Raw genomic sequence first — 22,254 nt, 5'->3', positions numbered from 1 at the left:
GTGGCAAGAGATCAGGAAGCAGAGAGTACAGTGTGCAGTGCCCCCGCCTTTGGCTGCACAGCCAGCGCAGCCGCCTTTCCATACTGTAGTATAGTTTGTAATGAGGATCAAAAAGGAATGAATGTGCAAAATGATCAACAGCACATACTGTAGAAAAGTGATATGAACCTACAAATAAAATAGCGAGGGATTAAAGGGAACGCGGTCTGGGGGGAGAGGAAACCATTCATCTCCCGTGGGAAGGGCTGGTATATAAATGAAAATGTGGAGGTGGCACAAAAAACGGACTGTGAATAAAGTAGATTAAATTGCTGATTGAATGGATATAGAATTATATAGGTAGTTGAAGTCGGAACACAAGAAACTAAAGAGAAGCCACCAGTACTCATCCTTCAATTATGTTTTATGTATTTTTAATTATATGCAATACACAATATATTAATTTTCTGTCAGCCTAGGCTTTTTATTTTTAACAGGCTCACATGTATCTAATGCCATTTCTTTAGTCTCGGCTTATGGCTCTGATTAGAGATTTTTGATATTTTCTCAATTTGCCATTTCTTATAAAATGTAAAAAAAAAAGCTGTGAACAAAATGGCGCAGTGAAAAACATTTTTTGGCAAAGGATTACAAAGGCGACACCAATTTTGCAACAAAAAAAGGGACATTTTGCAAACACCCCCCAAAATAAAATTGCAAACAGTAAAATGGCAACTTCATACATGTATGTATGTCTTTATTTATATAGCGCCATTAATGTACATAGCGCTACATCATAAGTTCTGATTTACAAATGAATATTAGTTCCCCCCTCACAGGTTGGCATTTAACCCCTTTTGCTCTGCAGGAGTATGCAGCTTTTTAAGCAATGTAATTCTCTGTTCCCCAATATGTTCTCTTGCTTCTTTAGAGTAATTAGTACCTTATAGATTACTGTACAACCATTTTTATTTTTTAATCACATCTGCATTTTGCTTCAACCATTTATTCAGTTAAATAAAATGCCATACTGAAATTAAGATTTCAACTGATGTGTATGTAGCCATGCCACCTTTGACTACTAGTCTGCCCTTGTACTGGCAGTAAGCCCTGGTAAAAGCAGGCCTGCCAGTAGTCAACATGGGGTTTTTCCACTTCTGGGTGCTGCACTTGAGTGACAGCGGGAGGCGGGAATATCCTGTCTGGGTATGACCAATCATGAGTCAGACCTGGTGCTCTCCTCCTGGCAGTACTTAAAGGCAGGACTGCCCTATATTTAGAGTGTTCTTCCCCCACTGAGGAAAGCAGGTCACACAACTGGGAGCCTGAGATTGGGGCCTTCCCTTGTGCTCTCCCCTCCGGGGGCCAGTGAGTGTGGACCATACCTCTCCTTAGGAGGTGGGGAAGAGCTAGGACGGCTGCGGGTACCCTTGGCCTGTAGTGACGGTCCAGGGACCATCCTTCAGTGAGAGCTGAGAGTACTGCATCGGGCAGAAACCTGCTGTGTAACTGTGCTGTACAGAAGAAATTATAAACCGTTCCTGTTTGCATATACCTCCTGCCTGGTGCCTGATCTCACTGAGGGGGGGGGGGGTGGGTAATAGTTCTACTGTGGGAGATCACCTTCAGTTCCTGGAGCCTACGGCACATGGAGGCGCTGCACTGCTAAAGAGATATGTGGGGTATCAACCCCAGAAGCCTGGTCCTGTGTCCCCACTACCACAGGCGGACGACTCAGCCCTCCTGTTGCCAGCAGGTATATGCCCCATACACTGTAGTAATGGACAAATCTCCCACCAGGTGGGGGAAAAACAGTTACATGTATAAGTATTATTCTTAGCTTTGCTACAAGTGTTTAATGCTGGTTAGGAGAATTTCCGGTTCAAGATGCCTGAAAATTTTAATTTAGAAAAAATAAATAAATAAGGTGGTGTGCACAAGCGTTATAAGTGAAACTTCTGTGTGTGTTCACACTGTCAAAAGTGTTTCATGCCATACTTATCATAAACATGAAAGTACAATTTCATTGTATTTTATCAATTAAGTGTGACTGAAGGCGCGTGCTCGGAACATACCCCTTATTTTCTTATAAATCTGTACAGTTGCGATTATATATTTTTGTATATTTGTTTAATGTGTTGAGAGAATGAATATATATATATATATATATATATATATATATATATATATATATAAAAAACTGTGTGTGCTCATTTGCATGTCTTAGACAGGTCAGCAACCCCGCCTTTCACCATTATCGCCCAGCAAACACTGCACTGCTTCCACTGCAGCAAGGGAGTGTGTGTGTGTGTGTGTTTACCTCTGTGTGTATGTGGGCATGTGGGCATACCAGAACACTGGTCAGCAGCACAGGCGCCTTGGCGCCGGAACCTTGGCCCTGTTTGCATCTCACACCCCGGCCAGGAGACCTCAGGGAGCCGGTCACAGAAGTTGGACAGCAGTGCCACGAAAGAAGTTTCACTTCAAAAAGGTATATTGGGGATACAGGGAATTTCAGTTTTACAATTGCACTGCACACTTCATTTCACCGGGATATGAAACTTTATTGCTAAATTTAGTTCCAGATGAAAGAAAGGATATTATATTACTCTGTTACACAAACTCTTTACATTATGCCACTGTGAAGATATAATCATCATTTACAGATATCGCCTGGGTTATTGCTCACGCTGATGCGTTATGCTGGTATATTCTGTGACATTGTGCATTATCACTGCCATTGAATCCTACGGAAACTCCAGATATTCTGGGTTATAAACGCAATATTGTACGTTATAAGTAGGCAAAATAATGCTGGCTACATCTGTACATCTCATTCTCCATCCAGGAAAAATACATACAACTAAAACCTTTGTACTCAATGCACAATGAAACATTTCCTATACGGTAATTGTTAAATTCTGCTTTTTTTTCAAACACTGCAGGATATTCTTTGCATTCTCTATATTCCATCCTTGTCCTTTGAGCGATCCTTCACACACACAAACATATTTTTCCAAAACTTTTTCTCCTGTTTCTTGAAACTCCCTCATGTTAAACGTTGACCGGTCACAGGATTCAGTGTTCGAGCCAACAGCGGAAGGGGGGCCTTTTTTGTTTTCCTCATGGCAGTACTTCAGTCCCCAGTAACACATCTCTCCACAGTACATCAGAGCCAGCACGTGAATATCACTGAAAATACCTTAACATGCAGAAAGAAAAAATATTATTCAGAGGAATACTTAGGCCTCGTTTCTTGTAGCAGCGCGCGATGGAGCTCATGGCGTGACAGGAGCAACGGGCTCGAGCGATTGCTAAACATAGTAGTTCGGGCGATGCGGAGGTGTGGCTGTGACATCGCAAAGCTGGTTCGCCCTCATTGGCTGAACCGCTCACGTGATGCGGGTGTCGCTTGAAAAGACAAAAAAATGTCTTAAAACACGGTCGTGCGGTCGCACCTCATCGTGCGCGCAGTCGCACGCAGTATGGGCGGCCTCATAGGATTGAGGTTTGTTGTTCGCGGCGCGCGCCGTCGTGGTTGCTATAAACGCGGCCTAAGTGTGACGTTTTGCAACAAACACTTTATAAATACATTACGGATTCTATGTATAGGCCACAGCATTAATCCCTGGATAAAACATGCCTGAGTATTTCAGAAATGGTGCAATACTGTAATCAACACAAATTCTAGACAAAACATGAAGTGATCATATTTATCCTTCTAGAGCAGTGTTTTTCAACCTGATTTCCCTGGGCCTCCGCCTAAAGGGTTCCCTGCAATTTTCAGGTCATTTGAAAATTGTACCAAATACAGAAGAATTTATGATGTATCTGATCTCAGACGCGCTATTAGAGAGGGTTGGGGTTCCTTACAATACATCTGATCTCAGATGTGCTATTAAAGTGTAATTACAAAAATGAGGGGGGAGGGGGGAAGCGCTATTTCTGAAAGACAGGAGTTGCAGAAACTCCACAAAATGGGGGCACTCAGAGTTGTATGCAGAAAAGTATAACACATTTATTGAAAAAGACTGAAGACACACATAATAAAAATATTTAAAAAACATAACTGATCCCTGAGCAGCCTGTGAATGTCAGAATAATGCAAATAAATACGGCAAAAAAACCCTAACATGTCCTGCTGAAATGAATGCAAGTGAGTGTAAGTAATGTAAACTACAAACTTGTAATGTCAAACACAAACTTATGAAGGACAGGAACCCATTCAAACCAAGAGGGGTAACGCAACGTCCCATCCTGAAGAAACCGGATGCCTATCTGCCAGCAGAAGGTACAGCCCAACCCAGACAAAACAGTGACTAAACTCTGGATACTAATGAGACAGGATAAAGCATAAGACTAAATACTGGTGGAACACCGCCTAAGGCTGCGCTTATACAGCCGGCGACGCGACGGATGACGTCACCCGTCGCGGTTGAATTTTGAAGTTTAGGCGACGTCGCTGGATGACGTCATAAAAGGGGAGGGCAGAGGCATGGAGAAGCTCCTGATTGGCTGCAAGGGGAGACCGTCGCCAAAAAAATCAAATATCAGTGACTACCAGATTTCTGGTAGCACGGTCGCATGCACTATAAGCGACGGTGACAATGCATTTGTTATGACGCAACGCGACGTTGCGTCACTATCAGCGCAGCCTAGGAAGGTTACCATAATACAGGGAAACAATGTATCTCGCAGTCTCCACAATAGCCAGTTCTCACAATGAAAGCAAACACAATGTAGCATGATTAAATAGCTGGAAGGAGATTCCTAGTACAAGCACACATGCCAGTTAGAGCAATAAGCAAAATTGTCCAGCTATCCCTGTTAGTGGGTAAAAAGCCAGAACCACGTATAAACTGTATACAGACCGCCTCCCTGGGCTCCCGGTAGTGCACGGTGATATACTCCAGTCCACAGTCAGAGGTGCAATGATCAATTGACCCGTGCAGCATACAGGGGAAATAATTACGGAAGCCGGTATCGTTAAACGAAAGTCCCATCAGTAAAGCCTGAAGCACTTAGAAGGCAGGCGAGAAAAACAGGGGGGCAATCCAGTCCACTGCTTCAGCATAAAAAGAGTGCAGGTAAACTTTCTAGGGCCTTGTCCAGGGTGGCGCTGAGCGGGCAGACATGCTCACGCTGACCGCGATGAAACATTGCGGCAATGTGTGAGCAAGATTGAGCCAGATTGAGCAAGCACCTGAAGATGCGCGGCGCTTAGCTGCTTGCCAAGCAAGTAAATTTGAATTTGCCGCTTGCTTGCGCCGCCGATGAGCGCCTGCACGCTCAGCGCCACCCTGGCCGCAGCCTAAGTCTTCACAATCAGGCAGAGGACCAGCAAGTGGGGAACAGGCGGGAAGATAAACAGGCAGCCAGGATTGCATAGCAAGCGGCTGCTCAGCGACCAGGAAACACAGGTGCAATAAACAAATCCCACCTATGTGTTGGTAGTTAATGTAAACTTGCTGCACTGACACCCTCAGCTGGGGCTACAGAGCTTACTATGGGATAACTACATTTCCAACACCTTTCTTTATAAAGGGCTCATTGCCGCAAATGAACAAACAAACTTACAAAGTTGTCAGCAATACCCATTTACAAATTCATAGATGTGTCTTTTTATTTTATATTTCTACTATTAATTAAAGTCATAAAATACAAAGCTGCTCTCTTAAATAGTTCACACTCTTATGTTTTCAAGGTTGTGGACAGAGAGGATCTCTTTTGCATATCTGGTGGACCTAACCAATTTTGGACCCCTCTGGTGGCAAGTTTTTGAACTTATTAACTCTTTAAGAGGAATGATGGTGATCCCAGACCCGTGGCTGGCCCTATTGGGCAGACCCCCTCCCACCATACCCAAACACCGTTACTAATACTACATATTTGGCTGGCCACAAGATGCTCTGTTGCTGCGTGTTGGAATAAACAGACTTGCCCAAGATTACTATCTATCAAACGTAGGATATGGCATATCATGAAAATGGAGCGGATCACAGCATACCTACGAGAAAAACCATATACAATTGCTCGAACCCTGGTTGACACAGGAAGTTGGTGTGGGGTTGTACCCAGAGTTAGCGTTATTGTAAAAATAAACAAGATAAAACAACAAGATCAAAGGAGAGATGATTTCAGGGACAGAACTAGGATTTAGTGCAGAGGTGTAATCTTACAAATAATAGGATATATTTCCCCATACCCTCCCCCATGTTAACTGTTGTGTTTTTAACCCCCACTGGTGTTCCCTTCCATCCCCAGCTGGTTGACCTATACAATTCTTGTTTAAAATTGTGATTCTGAATATATGTTAAGTTCTTTGTCTTAAAAACAGTCGCTGAAATAATGTAACGATTAAAAGCTTCCCCTACTCACTTTTCCTTCTGTATCCCAAATACCTTAATAAAAAAATTTTGTTTAAAAAAAAAAAATAGTTCACACTCTTCCTTTTTTTAGTTATGTCTAGGGTTGCCTCATTTCAGTTTCTACAGTACGGCACGTCGGAATCCAGTATGAAAGTGGTGACGCCATAATGAGTGATTTGCAGATACTTCGAGGTGACTGGCATCTCCCACTTGACTGCTATATTCTTTAGTTTTTATACTCTCTGCGCTTGGCCGGGCGGGGAGAGACGTGCACTGAGTGGTGAGAGAGAAAGTAACATCTATATGGGTGTTCATGGTATCATCCGATGATTAGGCACATGTCCTAACTTTATTATTTTTATTCTCTAGTAAGGCAACATCTGTTGGAAAAGGTAAGTATTCCACTCAATTACCGATTTCATCACAGTCATTTTAAGTTTATGCATTTCACATCAAAGCACTAAAATACTGGACAATTATGTGTCCCAATAGACCTTTCCGGGATAATGGGACAGGTCAATAAAATAAGGGACAACCACATATATATATGGGACGTCTGGCAACCCAAGTTATGCCCATAAAAATGTGCTAAAACTATGGGATATCAAATGAAAAGTGTACTATGTACCAGACATACAAAGACGAAATCCAGCCTGTGTTACCTGTACTAAGCAGGGCAGCTGTGCTTAGGTCTTGAAATGAAACATCATCATTTAAATGCACTGGGCTCCGCGAGTTTAGCATTTTCAGCAGGTAATTAACGCCATCTTTAAGACACTGGTTAAAATGATAAAAGCAGGTACCAGGGAAGTGTCAGTATTGGTAAATATGTCATGTGCTGTACCATTTCCTGCTCATTAAACATACAGTAATTAGCACGACATCTCAAAGCTTTTACATAATCAAAGAAATGGTATTAAGGCGAGCTGACTCCTTTATGTTCTTTCTATTGCCCCCTGAAACCTACCTAAATACAATAAGAATAGCGGGTTTCAAAAGGTACGTGTACAGTAGCCTACGCAGCGCTCTGTATGATAGTGCTCTATACAGTCAGATTACTATTATACAGAGGGACGGCGCTGCAGGAGTTATGTCCTCTGGCAGGGAACAGATTCATCCTTATTTTAGTAAAGACATAAACAGGGAATGGCTGTACTGTATTTCCCACTAGGAAATATAGGATAGGAATTAGCCAAGATTTAGTACGTTTGGAAGCTTTCTAAATTAGTGTTAAGAAGTATTTTATTTGCGGAGGAAAAGTATTACTTGCAGTAGATGGTTTAACATCTTCTTTGCCACTAGGCAGCAACAAAAGTGTATTATGTATTGTAATCCTCTGGAGTAAAGTTTCTCGGCTTTAAAAGTTTCAATTGAAAGTGTAAAATGACCTATAAATCATAGTAGTATTGTGGAAAGTAGTATAACAATGGCATGAAGTTCACTCCTTATGCATCATTTTGTATTTCAATATACTCTGAAGTGGCAAATCTCACTGTGATTGCCTGAAAACCCTCCTTGACATGAATGGGGAATTTTTGATCTGCTGTTTCAGAGTATACTGAATTATTCGCTTTACCCCCCTTAAAAAAAAAAAAAGAGAAGCTGCCTACCTGTTGAAGTGTCCTCCTGTTTCTAAGCAGCCAGTCCTCTCTTCCCCGCACTGTATGACAATACATGTACAGAAGAGCTCCTCGCCTCCAGTGCAGGCATTCCAACACGTCCACGTCAAGGGTGACTTTCTGCAGCTGAAAATAGAAGCGACTTAACTGTTTAACCACCACTTTCAGAGATGCTGCCAGGTGCTTAAAATATTTGAATCAACTAAAGAAATTAGGAAACATTTAAAAAAAAAAAAAAAAACATATGCTAAAATAAATACAACTACTGTATACAAATCGGAAGAACTGTAGCATAGTCTCTGAACACGTTGTAACTTGACTTTCCCATTTCCTTCCATATTCCCTGTGGTCATCACTAGCCTTTTTTGAGTGGTGGACGAGAGCCAAAGCTGGGATAAGGTGGAATGCTCACGGCTATTTGCATGCTACACACATACTGTACGTTGCTGTGAAGCACAAGGTACTGTAAACAATTGGCTGCAGATGCACAATTTATATCTACAACACTTCACACTCTGGATTAGGGTAACAGGCAAACCCCTGTGTCTGCTACTGCCTCAAATTATTGTTGGCTGATTGATTCCCAGCTGCTTCATATCCTTTCGACCAACCAGCTGAAGTTACTGCTGGAAGAAAGCTAGTAACATTGCTTACATTGTTTACACAACACAATGTACATTTATTGGATTGTGGAGAAGTATACTCCACCTCTACACAGTGCGTGGATCAGTCAACATTGGTCTCAGATAATATGTTTCTGTTTTCTAGCGTACACACATCACACAAGACTGACGGTGAGAATGCGCTCACTAAATTAGCCAATAATCTACATGAAGGATATCCCTTAGTCATTTCCCCCTACTAATCCTGCTCAATATCTCTTCTGCCTTCAATACTGTAGATCAACCTCTTCTCCTTCATATTCTAAACTCTCTTGTTATCCACAACAAAGCTCTATCCTAGTTCTCATCACACCTCTCCCATCGCACATTTTCGGTCTGTTACCAACGTGTCTCCATCTTCTGTTGATCTGTCTGTTGCTGTACCTCAGGGTTCTGTTATGGGACCTCTCATTTTCTCTCTCTACACACTATCACTTGGTGACCTCATCAACTCTTTTTGCGCTAGGTATGATCTCAATGAAGATGATAGATATATCTGCATATCTATCCACCTCCACTCTCACACCTGCAATCCAGTCCCAAGTCTCTGCCTCCTGGCTATATCCTTGTGGATGGCACTCAAACTTAATATTGCTAAAACGGAGCTCCTCATATTTCCCCCTGTCTGGCCTAATATCCCCTTTTTCCATCATCGTTAATGGCTCTATCATCTATCCTGTCGCCAAATCACGTAGTCTAGGAGTGACATTTGACGCAGCCCTTTCCTTCTCTATTCACATTCATGGAATGGCTAAAATGTGTCGATTTTTCCTGTGTAATATTTCTAAGATCCACTGTTTCTTTTGTCACGCTACTGCTAAAACGAATGCACGCCCTTAGCGTCTCCCTGCTGCATTATTGTAACATACTGCTAACATGCCTCCCTATCTCACAACAATGTCCTTTACAATCTATCCAAAATTCTACTGCTAGAATAATTTCACTTTCTCCCAAATCAGTCTCTGCTCATCTCCTCCTTAAATCCCTCTCCTGGCTTCCCATCAAGTTTCGGATCACCACACAGTTCTGCCTCGTACCTGCAAGGCTCTCACTCACTTGTTCCTCCCGACATATCAGCTTTGATCTCTCGCTATGCCCCTGCTCTTCTCTTGCTTCTACCCACAAGTGTATCCTTTCCACCCCATTCACCTCTACTGCTCTCTCGCCTTAAACCTTCTCCCCTCACTGCTCTTTACCTGTGAAACTCCCTCACTGTAAGGTTCCTAAAGTTAAAACGGGCCGGGGACCTCAGGTTGTCCCGGGCACCTGTAAGGTTCTTAAACTCAATACGGGTCGGGGACCTCAGGTGAGCCGGCCGTGACTGGAAACAGTGCGGCGCTGCCCAGGGAGACTTAACCACGCCCTGGGCTGTTGGATCTTGATCTGATGATGTACGAGTACTTGGGAAATGAAGAGACAGATACACAGGGTAATTCTGATTCCTCATCTCTGCTTTATTACAGAAAAGCAATACTATTTATACAGATAAATAAGGTGTTAATTGGAGGCATAATTAGAGGCGTAACAATATTAGGAATATTACTAAATAACAGCTTTTCTGGGGACTTTCCATTTAGCCTTGGTTTCTGTAAACAAAACTTGCGTTTAAGCCGATTCTGATAAAACACAGTACTGTGTCACAAACAGAGTGACTAGTCGCTCACCTATCACATAAACAGAGTGACTAGTCGCTCACCTAACACAGTACTGGCATGCGACCAGCAAAACAATTCTACTTTCATTGAAAACAACAAGCAGAAGCTGGAGGTCGTTTTTCTGCTTACATATATCAAGCAGAATGGTTATGACAAAATGGAGATTCTGCCACACCCTTTCACTCACACTCAGTATACCCCAAACACCTTCTCACCCTACCTTTAAGACAAACCTTAAAACTCACCTCTTAAATTAAGTGTCCTAATAGCCTGGACTCATGGCTACTGTCTCACACACACAGTCGCTCCTACCAATGACTGCCATCTACTGCACTTATTCCCCCACCTGCTGCCTCCTTACATTTCCCATCATACCACTTAGATTGTAAGCTCTTCATTTCCTATTGTCTGATCTTATTTGTTGCACTTATTGTACTATAATTCCCTGAACTGTATTGTCTCGCTCGTAAAGCGCGAAGTCCAGCTGTGGCGCTATATAAAGATATACATACATACATAGGAAAACATATCAAGTGGACATTTAATTTGTACCTCAGCTATGCACCACATTTACTAGAGGATTTTCTATATTTATAAAATGTTCTTTGTATGTCATGTTGTATATGATATGTCACTTTATTTGTACACATTTCTAATACTGTTAACTGACTAATAATGTTTTCAAAGCTGTAGAGAAGTGATAAGCACCTGAATAGGACTCAACTGTATACATTTATTTGCTCTCACCTTTTTGTGCAGGTTGGTTTCTTTAACTAAAACCTCCGGCTCTGAAAGAACTTGAATAAGTTCTTTGACTTTCCGTAAAGAATACTCATCTGGGAAGTCTTCATCGACCAGCCTGTTTTCCTCAACGAACGTAATGTCTAAGATCGCCTGTGGAGCAATGAAAGTATAACAAGATAACCATGTGAAAATTAAACCATACACTGATTCCAGGTTCTAACAAGACAAACCTAATAAGAAGGCAACATGATTGTAAATTGAGATTTATATTCAGCCTTCCAGATTTTGTGATGTACCGGAAAGATTAAGAAGTAATGTAAGGGAAAACCGCTTCCCAGCAGAGGTAGACCACAAACATAGTGAAAGCATGACGCAGACACACTGGTGCACTAAAAAGGCAAAAAGGCTGTCATCAAATATTCTACAGCCTTCTGAAGGTAGGAAAAATTGGTCACCTATGTTTTTAGACTGACATTATTAGAATTATTTAGAACCTTAAGTGGCACCATTGGAATTAGTGAAGTTGCAACCAACTTAGAGGGAGATTCACCAAGCGCCATTACGGGGTAAAGCACCTGATCCAGTGTAACTGCCACTGACTTGAATGGCAGTTAATGCCGGATCGGGTGCGATAACTCACAACAGACCTTAGTTTATATGTGTGACGACTCAGGAGATTCCTTCCCCTCCTTGTCCCTCTCTCCCATCTCCTGTTGCCCCTTCTACTCCTTCCCACTCCTCTCCTTTACCTTCTACCTCTTTCCCCTTACCGCAGCGCGTTCCCCGCAGGTCTCGCATACCCACGTGGTCCCCGAGTCCCTGCTACGATCCTCCCCGCTCCCTCTCTCGCGGTGCCCGCATTATCTTCCCCTGTGATGGCGTCCGTCCCGTTGCCTCCTGCCTGCGTGGTGCCCGCGGCGTGGCGTTCCGCACGCCTGGTGTCGCGTCCGGTGTGTGCGGTCCCTCAGCCCACGGAGGGCGCGCGCACACGCTCCTCCGCTGGTCTCCCTGAATTACCTGCTCCCTCCTCTCTGCCTCTGCATGCCGTCTCGCAGTCGCAGGTCACGCGCGCGTTCCCCTCCTCTGGGCTCCGTGCCCCTCCTGCGCCCTTCCCTCGGTCCGTCTCTGTATTGCAACCTGTGCACGCGCATCCCCAGCTTACAGAGGGCGCGCGCACATGCTCTTCTTATCCTGTTCCCCATGTCTACGCCTCCCAAGCCCTACAGGCCATTTCCCTGACTGCCCCTTCTGTCTCCTCCTCTTCTCTCCCTGTCGTCTCCCACTTCTCTCTCTACTCCTCCCCTCTCTCCTATTGGTATGCCCTTCTTTAAAACCCCTGTCTGTCCACTTCTTCCCCGCTCTGCATAGTTCCTGTTTCCCTGTGTGTACCTGACCTATGCTGTGCTCCCTCTGTGTTCCTGTTGTTTCCTGCTCCTGTGTTATCTTGGATTTCCCCGGCTTTGACCCCTGCTTGTCCTGGACTACTCTGCTCTCTGGTACCCCTCTGAACCCTGCTACGCATACCACTACGTTTACCTCTGGCTTCCTAGGACCTGGCTTATACTCTGACGATTCTACCCTCTGGACTCCTGAACATTGGCACACGGACACGACTATTCTTATGGACATTCCCAAGCGTTGCAAGTATAAACACTCTTCCAACAGACCCAGCAACGCTATACCACACTCCGGGTTTGCTCCCACTGCTGTTGGCGTGTGGTATCATACCGTTCCCACCTCAGTACTGGGGTCTAACCAGGTCTGCGGGCATACAGGCGTGACAATATGCCCCTTGAACTGACATTTTCCAGAGCGCTTGAAATATCATCCCTAGCGCCTGGGTTTTGTGATGCCGAGTGACCTGTCAGTCTTTGTGCCTCTGCCACTCACAGCACACTTGATCCTGCTTCAGTAGTGCGACATCAAGCTTAGGGGAGGGGGGAAGGGAGGGGGGAGAAGGGGGAGGTGGATGGGAGAACAGGCTGCCGAGGAGTGCCACAGGTGCGGGTGGGCGGGGGGTGCTTTTTTGTCTTTTGTTATATACAATCCTGATAATACATATAGTTTGCAAAGTTTTAGCTAATAAAATATTGCTAAAGCTTTGACTGAGCCACCTATGCTGAAGCAGGGATATTCTGAAAATCTGACCTGTTGATACCTCTTGAGGACTGAAGTTGGACACTGCTATACAACAACCTCCGGATGTTCTCTCATTCTCCTACCTCTGCCATAACACCTGCTGCATCATCTGATACCAAAAAGCTAGCTCCCTAGCTGCCATTTCCTCAGCACACAGCTCTTAGAACCACAATTAGTATTTTTCCTCACTATCACTTGCATTCCACTTTCTCTTCTCTTGTATAAAATGGGCTCCTTGCATCAGAGCTCTCCTCGCCTACTGTACATTAATAGTGTAATATTATAGTACTTTCATACATCAATGTTCTGCCCTGCAGAATATATCATATGTACTTCATAAATTAATGATAATGTCTGCAATTCCGCAGCTCATTCGTCAACTAACTAACGTGGCATAGTATTGTGGGAATGTGTAGTGCTCTCTTTGTATTAAAGCAGCAGAACAGGCTGCACACTCATTTTTTATTTAATTACGGGATTGAAGCATGGGTTGTCCCCGAAGCAGAACTGTGTTCATTTCAGCTCCGGGGATCCCGTGCCTCCAGAAATACTTACCTCCTTAGGGAGTGCCAGTATCCCTGCAGCCAGGGACCTATGTGACTAACATAATGGCGGCTTTAAATGTCCAGCGTCAAGCAGGCCAATAGGAAGCTGTGACATCATCCGTTGCGGTTTCCTATTGGCCAGCGTAACTGAGACATTTAAACTGGGCTGGGATACCGGCACCGCAATGCAGCCTGTTCTGCTACTTTAATACGAAAACAAAAAAAGGACCACAGATCCCTAATATACTAGCAGACATGAGTTTGTTTTCTTAAAAACGCAATGCAGAATTTTCTGCAGCTTTAAGAAAAGCAGAACTACAAATTCCTACATCCCCCTCAGGTTAATACAGGAGGAGGTAAAACCCAGGACTGAACTAAAAACAGTCCAGAAAAAAACAATACTGCTTGTGTACAAGTTACGAGAACTGAATGTACAGTAAATGAGTAAATTGTAGAAAAAAATAACTGTATGGCAGGGGTGCTGAACTACAGTCCTCAAGACCCCCCCCTCCCAACAGGTCAGGTTTTCAGGATATACCTGCTTCAGCAGAGGTGGCTTAATCAGTCTCTGCTTCAGCACAGACTGAGCCCCTGATTGAGCCACCTGTGCTGAAGCAGGAATATCCTGAAAACCTGCCCTGTTGGGGGGGTCTTGAGGACTGGAGTTGAGCGCCCGTGCTGTATGGTTCACGTCTTGCAGCATAATACCTGAGTGTAAAGATGCAGACGTGATGAAATATTGACTTTGCTTGTCTCCTCGGAGTATGGGTCTGTCAGACTGTGCAGCGAGGCAGAGGCCTTCAATAAAACGGCATCTAGAAAACAAAATGTTGCTTGCTTAACACAGCCGTTCCTACAAATAGAAAAAGCAAAGCTAGAGCAACAGAAACCATACATGGTCCAGAAATACAAACAACCCATTTGTTAACCAAACTGACCACTGGTTAACATGTCAGAAAGAGATGGTAGTGGTTACCTCATTTCTCACATTACTTAACCCTTTTCTACTGACATAGCCAGCTTCACAGTTTGTTGCAGGTAAGACGCAGGGTTGCAAGGTGTCCGGTATTGAACCAGGCTGTTCTGTATTTGGACGCTCCATCCAGTTAAAAATTAGAGGCCATACTGAACATGTATTGTGACCGGTATTACCTCTCTGGGGATAGTGACCCCACCGGCTGGGGGGGCCGCAGGATTTCCCCGAGCAAGGAGAGAGCAGGGCGTATGCTAGGGGGCTGGGCAGCTTCCTCCATCCTGATTGGCTGCTGCTGGGTAATGCAGTCAATCAGGATGGAGGTGCCAGGGTGTGTGGCCAGGGAGCAAAGGAAACAGAATGGAGGTGAGAGGGGTGTGTGTGTGTGTGTGTCTCGAGCGCATCGCCCCTTTCACCATTGTGTCCAGTATTTTTGGAGAAGGCACATGGCAACCCTAGTAACACATATATCAAAGAAGTTAAAATGTAAACATGTTGTTAACTGATAAAATATACCATTTTATTTACTTGTGACGTCATATTGGCCTTTGAATTCGAACGGTCATACTTTGACTAATACAGAAGAAATGTCACAATCTCATGTATATTTATATAGCGCCCACAGCTGTACTTAGTGCTCTGCCAGAGAGACAATCCTGTACAGGGAATTATAATACAATAAGTGCAACAACCAAGATCAGATAATAGGAAAGGAAGTCCCTACCCCAGAGAGCTTACAATCTAAATGAAAATAAAATCAGTGAGACGCACGCACAGAATAGACAGGACTGATTTTACACTTTCAATTTACTTTGACACAAAGTGTTACGTAAAGTGCTTGTTATAAATGATTTGTTTAGTGTTTCCATATTTGTTCAATGTCTTGATCGTGTAACTGCATTTAAACAGTAGTTCTGACAGTAATACAAGTCACTGAACACCAATTGATTCTTCATTGCTGTATACAGAATGTCCGTAGAGCACATTTGCATGTAAGAATAATAGGTGGATCACAAGCACGCCCTTCTCCATGCCTTCTCCGTCATTAGCATGGTTTATTTATTTATAAAATATTTTACCAGGAAGTAATACATTGAGAGTTACCTCTCGTTTTCAAGTATGTCCTGGGCACAGAGTTAGGACAAATAATACATGGTTACAAATACAGTTACATAAATGAACAGGGTATACACTATATACAAGACATACATACTCTATATATAAGACATTGCATGCACAGTTAAAGAAAATATATATTATGGGCGTATGAAACCGTTACAGACCAGATTAAAATGTGTGACAGCCTTAGATTTGAAAGAACTTAAACTGGTGGTGGATGTGAGAGTCTCTGGTAGGTTGTTCCAGTTTTGGGTGCACGGTAAGAGAAGGAGGAGCAGCCGGATACTTTGAGCCTTGGGACCATGCACAGTCTTTTGGAGTCTGATCTCAGGTGATAAGTGCTGCATGTGGTAGGGTTGAGGAGCTTGTTCAGATAGCTGGGTAGCTTGCCCATAAAGAATTTAAAGGCAAGACAGGAAAGGTGAACTTTGCGCCTAGACTCTAGTGATGACCAATCTAGTTCTTTGAGCATTTCACAGTGATGTGTGTTGTACTGTAGTTGCATGGTTGGAGCACCACTTCCACACTACCTGCACAATATAGATGCGAAGCCACATAGCGACATGACAATGCTCTTCACTGAAATAGCGTATGGGTAAGGGTTCATGGCCTTAAGCGGGTTAACTGTGTGGGCTCACGCAGGGCAACGCCTCTCTCCCATCACATGGTATGGAGTGTCTTAGCAGGAAAGGAGTCAATCCCTCTGTATGCATGGTGACCAATGACATCACCATGGGGGTATATATAGTTAGCCGTAGGTTCTAGAACTTAGGTTCCTGGGATTGATAGTTGGAGGAGTCTCACTGTTAATAATGTAAATATGTTCCTGTGTATAGTTAATGTATAGTGATACTACCCCCATTTGTTGTTTCATAGTCAGAGGAAGTGTCTCATCCAATTAGTGTCCGTAGCCATGATAGTACAGAAGTCTACAGGCTATCAAACAGGAAGCCTATGTCTTATTGGGGTTATACAAGTAGTAGCCCATGGACCTAATCGGAGCAGCCCTGCTGAGAGGCCCCCTGTCATCTACGAAACAGAGTGCTTACGAGAGGCACGAAGTACGTTGTACCAGGATAGTGATCCCATAGTTCAGGATAGTAAGGGTAACCCAAGATGGGGCCCAATTGATACAGAGAGTTACGGACGCTACGCAGAACATGGCCACTTAATATGACAGAAAACAGCAACAAGCTTAAATACCTCCCTAGAGCATTACGAGTGGGTGCCAACTAGGGAAGATATAAATAGTACAAATATTGTAAAGATACAGGAAGAATGTCTATTGTGGATTAAGTCAATGTGTGAGGAGCATTGTGCATGGCTGTCAAAAGCTCCTGTTTGTACTATAAAGTTACAGACGCCCTTCATTATTGCATCAGCATATCTACACTCAGCCTGCATGCCCACCCAGCACCCTAACAAGGTATGATAGACTGAGCAAAGCCGTGTACAGTCAAGTGATGTAAACTCCATAAGAGCCAGGCAAGGAGGGTTACATATTACCACCTGATTGTAGTAATTGTATTATATATGCAACTAATAATTTTATTGGGATTGTCTGAATTAAGTAAAATATTCTAGGCAAACCATTAAACTTCACACTATTTATTCGGCCTATACAGGAGCTTATTTAATCTCTCCAAAACTTCTCTTATATTTTGTAACAAAGGTAGGCAGTTTCATATGTATACATTTTCCATTGTAATATTACAAGATATTCCAAATATTTACCTGAAGCGTTTAATTTGAAAGGGAAATGTAATTCTACACTTTTCACAGTAGAGGAAGAGAGTGATACATTTAGCACTTCTGGCTTGGAAATATGTTAAGATATTGAGCTAATTTAACTTTAAATTAGGCATTGCAATAGTTTGATTAGTTATAATCATAAGAAAGTCATCAGTGTATAGAGCTATTTCATGCATGCGAGTACCAATCTGGACTCCAATAATATCGGGATTAGTCTTTAAATGCTCGGCATAGGTTTGTATTATAAGTGTGAGGGTCAATGGAGAAAGAAAGCACCCTTGTCTCGTTCCATTATTTATAGTGAGGGACAAAACAAAGAAAATAACCCCTCCAAAAGTGCTAACCTACACTGAATAAAGTATTAAGTGCTAACAATAATGTGCTAAACAATAATCTATGCTAATGCAAACATCAAAGTGAGAACAAAATCTGTGAAACAAGCAGCTTGGTGACAATAATGACAGGTTATTCCAAACCTGATAACAATAGTGCACAAACAAATAAACAGTCCCCAGCGCTATAAGTCCAAGATACCGTGATCCTAAAGGAAGTCTCTGATCTTTAAGATGGTAGTTGGGCTTGGATAAAGATGCTCCAGATGGGATGGTGTCCTTAATGCAGATAGATACACCGTCTGAAATACAGATGAACAAACGTAAAAAAACGTAATAAAGTACAGGGGTGGGGGGGCGGAATCGTTTCGGGGTGTTAAACCCCTTCTTCAGGCCCGTTCCCAAAAGATACGTTGTATCCAATGGTACTTCCCTATTCCCTGTACCAGACTCCCCAAAAAACACCAAAGATAGGGGCATGGTATATAAAGTAACCTCACAAGGGTTAACAGAAGTCCAAAGGACAAACACCAAAGATAGGGGCAATGGTATAAAGTATCCTCACAAGGGTTAACACAAGTCAAAGGACAAACACCAAAGATAGGGGCAATGGTATATAAAGTATCCTCACAAGGTTAACACAAGTCCAAAGGACAAATAAGAGTCCTCAGGCAATGCTGTAGAAATCCAGCAATCAGTCCAGCAAGCTAAGCATAGAGCAAATGAGCCTAATGGCCAATAGCAACAGCATAAAATGCTCAGAGATAATGTAGCTATAAAGACCAATCCTGCAGTATGCTGGTGAGAGTGTCCTGAGTTATTTCTCCTGCTCCCTAGGTGCTGTAATCCAATAGAGATCCAGCAACCAGTCCAGCAAGCTACACATGGAGCAAATGAGCCTAAGTGCAGTAGGTATACTAATGATTAAAGGCTAACAGCAACAGCATAAGATGCTCAGAGATAATATAGCTATACAGACCAATCTTGCAGTATGCTGGTGAGAGTGTCCTGAGATATTTCTCCTGCTCCACCTAGGGAGTTTGGACTTGTGTTAACTCTTGTGAGGTTACTTTATATACCATGCCCCTATTTTTGGTGTTTTTTTTGGGAGTCTGGTACAGGGAATAGGGAAGTACCATTGGATACAACGTATCTTTTGGGAATGGGCCTGAAGAAGGGGTTTAACACCCCCGAAACGTTGCCGACCCCTTCCCCTGTACTTTATTACGTTTTTTTTTACGTTTGTTCATACCCCATCCCATCCCTTCCCTCCCTCCTCCCTTGTTGCATTGTGTTTTTCATTCACTTTGTGTTTTGTTCATTAAACCTTTTGGTTCACTGCTCCCCTCTCTTTTCCTTTTTTGTGTGCTGGGAACAATTATTTTCCATATATTATAGTATAATTATAAAATCCTAATTTACTCAAAAGACTTCTTGGCCCGAATAGATTGTGGGGATTCCATTAGCATGTACGTAATGTGTAATATTAATTTGTTTTCTAGTGTTACCTTTAGTTTTCTCTCAAAAAATAAATTCAACCTGTGAGGCTATCAAAGAGGAAGCCTTTGTCCTATTGGCGTTATGACAATAGTAGCTTGAGAGAGGTACGAAGTACATTGTACCGGGATAGTGATCCCACAGTTCAAGACAGAAACGATCATTTAATATGGGTCCGATTGATAGCGTTACGGACATTACGCAGAAGATGGTGACTTAAGATGACCGTAACACACGCTTAATTACCTCTCTAGAGCATTAAGAGTGGGTGCTAACTAGGGAAAATATAAATAGTACAAACACTGTGAAGATACAGGAAGTATGTCTATTGTGAATAATGTCCATGTGTGAGAAGCATGGTGGATGGCTATCAATAAGGCGAGGGTTACACGTGTAAACATGACCGCTGATGTCTTCTATATACATTGGAATAAGTAGGATGATTACATTTCACAAAGGACAGATTCCAGCACAGAATTTCTTGTAGATTTCCAGCATTTGGTGAAAATATTTTAGATTGAGGGATACTAAAAGTAGAACTGTCCTGTCCCCGTGTTGCTAACTTTGACACTTTTAAATGAGACTAAGTTCATTTTATATGGTTTATTGAAGAAAATTCTAACAAATCAAAACTCAAGCTGCTTAGGCAACATTTATTAATTAGCCATAACATTTTAATTTTAAATTGGAGACAATGCAATAGTAGACTACAGAGCCGATGATGCTGCAAGCCAGGCTGTCTCTCCATGAAAGACACTGAGGTTTATGTGAGGTACAGCACCCAATCCAGTGCTGCCATTCAAATCAATGTACTGTATCAATGCAAAACCAGTGCAATTCTGGGTTAAAATACCTGCCTTGTATGTATCCAAGCAAAACGTCCCATTGCAAGCAATATTATTTTCTTTGAAACATTTGATGCAACTTTCTTGCCCTACAACTTCACCCCTTTTCCCTTGATACATACACCCCACTTCACTGTAAAGTATATGCACGTGTGTGCACCAGTTTAGCCAGGACATGATTTGCACTTAATAGCGTTTTGTTTTCAAGATTCTGCAGATAATCATATTTTCTCCTTACCCCCTCCCCTCCTCTCTTCTCATTACCCCCCTCCTCCTCTCATTACCCCCCTCCTCCTCTCATTACCCCCCCTCCTCCTCTTATTACCCCCCCTCCTTCCTCTCATTACCCCCCCTCCTCCTCTCATTACCCCCCCTCCTCCTCTCATTACCCCCCCTCCTCCTCCTCTCATTACCCCCCCTCCTCCTCCTCTCATTACCCCCCCTCCTCCTCCTCTCATTACCCCCCCTCCTCCTCCCATTACCCCCTCCTCCTCCCATTACCCCCCTCCTCCTCCTCTTCCTCTCATTACCCCCCCTTCTCCTCCTCTCATTACCCCCCCTCCTCCTCTCATTACCCCCCCTCCTCCTCTCATTACCCCCCCTCCTCCTCTCATTACCCCCCCTCCTCCGCCTCTCTTCTCATTACCAGACCCCCCCCTCCTCTTCTCATTACCCCCCCATATCTCCTCCTCTCCTCAGTACCCCCCCCCTATCTCCTCAGTACCCCCCCTATCTCCTCTCCTCAGTACCCCCCCATCTCCTCTCCTCAGTACCCCCCCATCTCCTCTCCTCAGTACCCCCCCATCTCCTCTCCTCAGTACCCCCCCCCCCTACCTCCTCTCCTCAGTACCCCCCCCCCTATCTCCTCTCCTCAGTACCCCCCCTATCTCCTCTCCTCAGTACCCCCCCCATCTCCTCTCATTACCCCCCCATCTCCTCATTACCCCCCCCCCATCTCCTCTCATTACCCCCCCCCCCCCATCTCCTCATTACGCCCCCCCATCTCCTCTCCTCATTACGCCCCCCCATCTCCTCTCCTCATTACCCCCCCATCTCCTCTCCTCATTACCCCCCCATCTCCTCTCCTCATTACCCCCCCATCTCCTCTCCTCATTACCCCCCCCCCCCATCTCCTCTCCTCATTACCCCCCCCCCCATCTCCTCTCCTCATTACCCCCCCCATCTCCTCTCCTCATTACCCTCCCCCCCCATCTCCTCTCCTCATTACCCTCCCCCCCCATCTCCTCTCCTCATTACCCCCCACCATCTCCTCTCCTCATTACCCCCCCCCCCCATCTCCTCTCCTCATTACCCCCCCATCTCCTCTCCTCATTACCCCCCCATCTCCTCTCCTCATTACCCCCCCATCTCCTCTCCTCATTACCCCCCCCATCTCCTCATTACCCTCCCCCCCCATCTCCTCTCCTCATTACCCCCCCCCATCTCCTCTCCTCATTACCCCCCCCCCATCTCCTCTCCTCATTACCCCCCCCCCCATCTCCTCTCCTCATTACCCCCCCCATCTCCTCTCCTCATTACCCCCCCCCCATCTCCTCTCCTCATTACCCCCCCATCTCCTCTCCTCATTACCCCCCCATCTCCTCTCCTCATTACCCCCCCCCATCTCCTCTCCTCATTACCCCCCCCCCCCCATCTCCTCTCATTTAGTTTTCTCTTTACTCTCCTGTCATTGCAGCGCCTGAGAAAGTCCTGAATAAAAAAAAACCTTCCTGCTCGCTACAGGACATGACAGCTGTCTCACCGGCCCTGCCTCCCGCCGCCAGGCTCTCACACCTCTGCTGCAGCGCCTCAGCTCTCTGCTTCAAACCAGAGCCGCAGGACACTGGCGCTGCCGCCGCCATGTTGGTAGGAGCATGTACAGGAGAAACACGTGGTATTGAACAAGTCACATGATCGCTGGAAGCACCAGGCATGTACAGTATGCTGGCGACACCACCACATACATTATAGTCTGTGTGTATAGGGGGAGTGACGTTAAAGTGAATGTAGCGGGCAATGCGGATA

General features: G+C 44.2%; 1 protein-coding gene across 2 annotated transcripts; it reads right to left on the bottom strand.

Annotated features, from left to right (window-relative positions):
* Window positions 1-396: 396 nt before the first annotated feature.
* RIMOC1 (RAB7A interacting MON1-CCZ1 complex subunit 1) lies at window positions 397-22,134 on the bottom strand. 2 transcript variants are annotated; one of them, XM_075588707.1, is made up of 6 exons: window positions 21,992-22,134; window positions 14,420-14,526; window positions 11,031-11,177; window positions 7,958-8,092; window positions 7,010-7,124; window positions 397-3,181 (listed from the first exon to the last, which is right to left on the bottom strand). In XM_075588707.1, the coding sequence occupies exons 1-6, from the start codon at window positions 22,089-22,091 to the stop codon at window positions 2,880-2,882; spliced, it is 906 nt and encodes a 301-aa protein (XP_075444822.1). In that variant the 5' UTR covers window positions 22,092-22,134; the 3' UTR covers window positions 397-2,879. The 2 variants fall into 2 exon arrangements, with proteins under 2 accessions (XP_075444822.1, XP_075444812.1); XM_075588697.1 differs by lacking the exon at window positions 21,992-22,134 and adding an exon at window positions 20,238-20,443.
* Between the last annotated feature and the right edge of the window lie 120 nt (window positions 22,135-22,254).

Source organism: Ascaphus truei, chromosome 1, assembly GCF_040206685.1.
Source record: "Ascaphus truei isolate aAscTru1 chromosome 1, aAscTru1.hap1, whole genome shotgun sequence".
NCBI classification, from domain to species: domain Eukaryota; kingdom Metazoa; phylum Chordata; class Amphibia; order Anura; family Ascaphidae; genus Ascaphus; species Ascaphus truei.
Note: the sequence above shows the minus strand (reverse complement) of the source record. Positions and strands in the feature narration are given on the sequence as shown.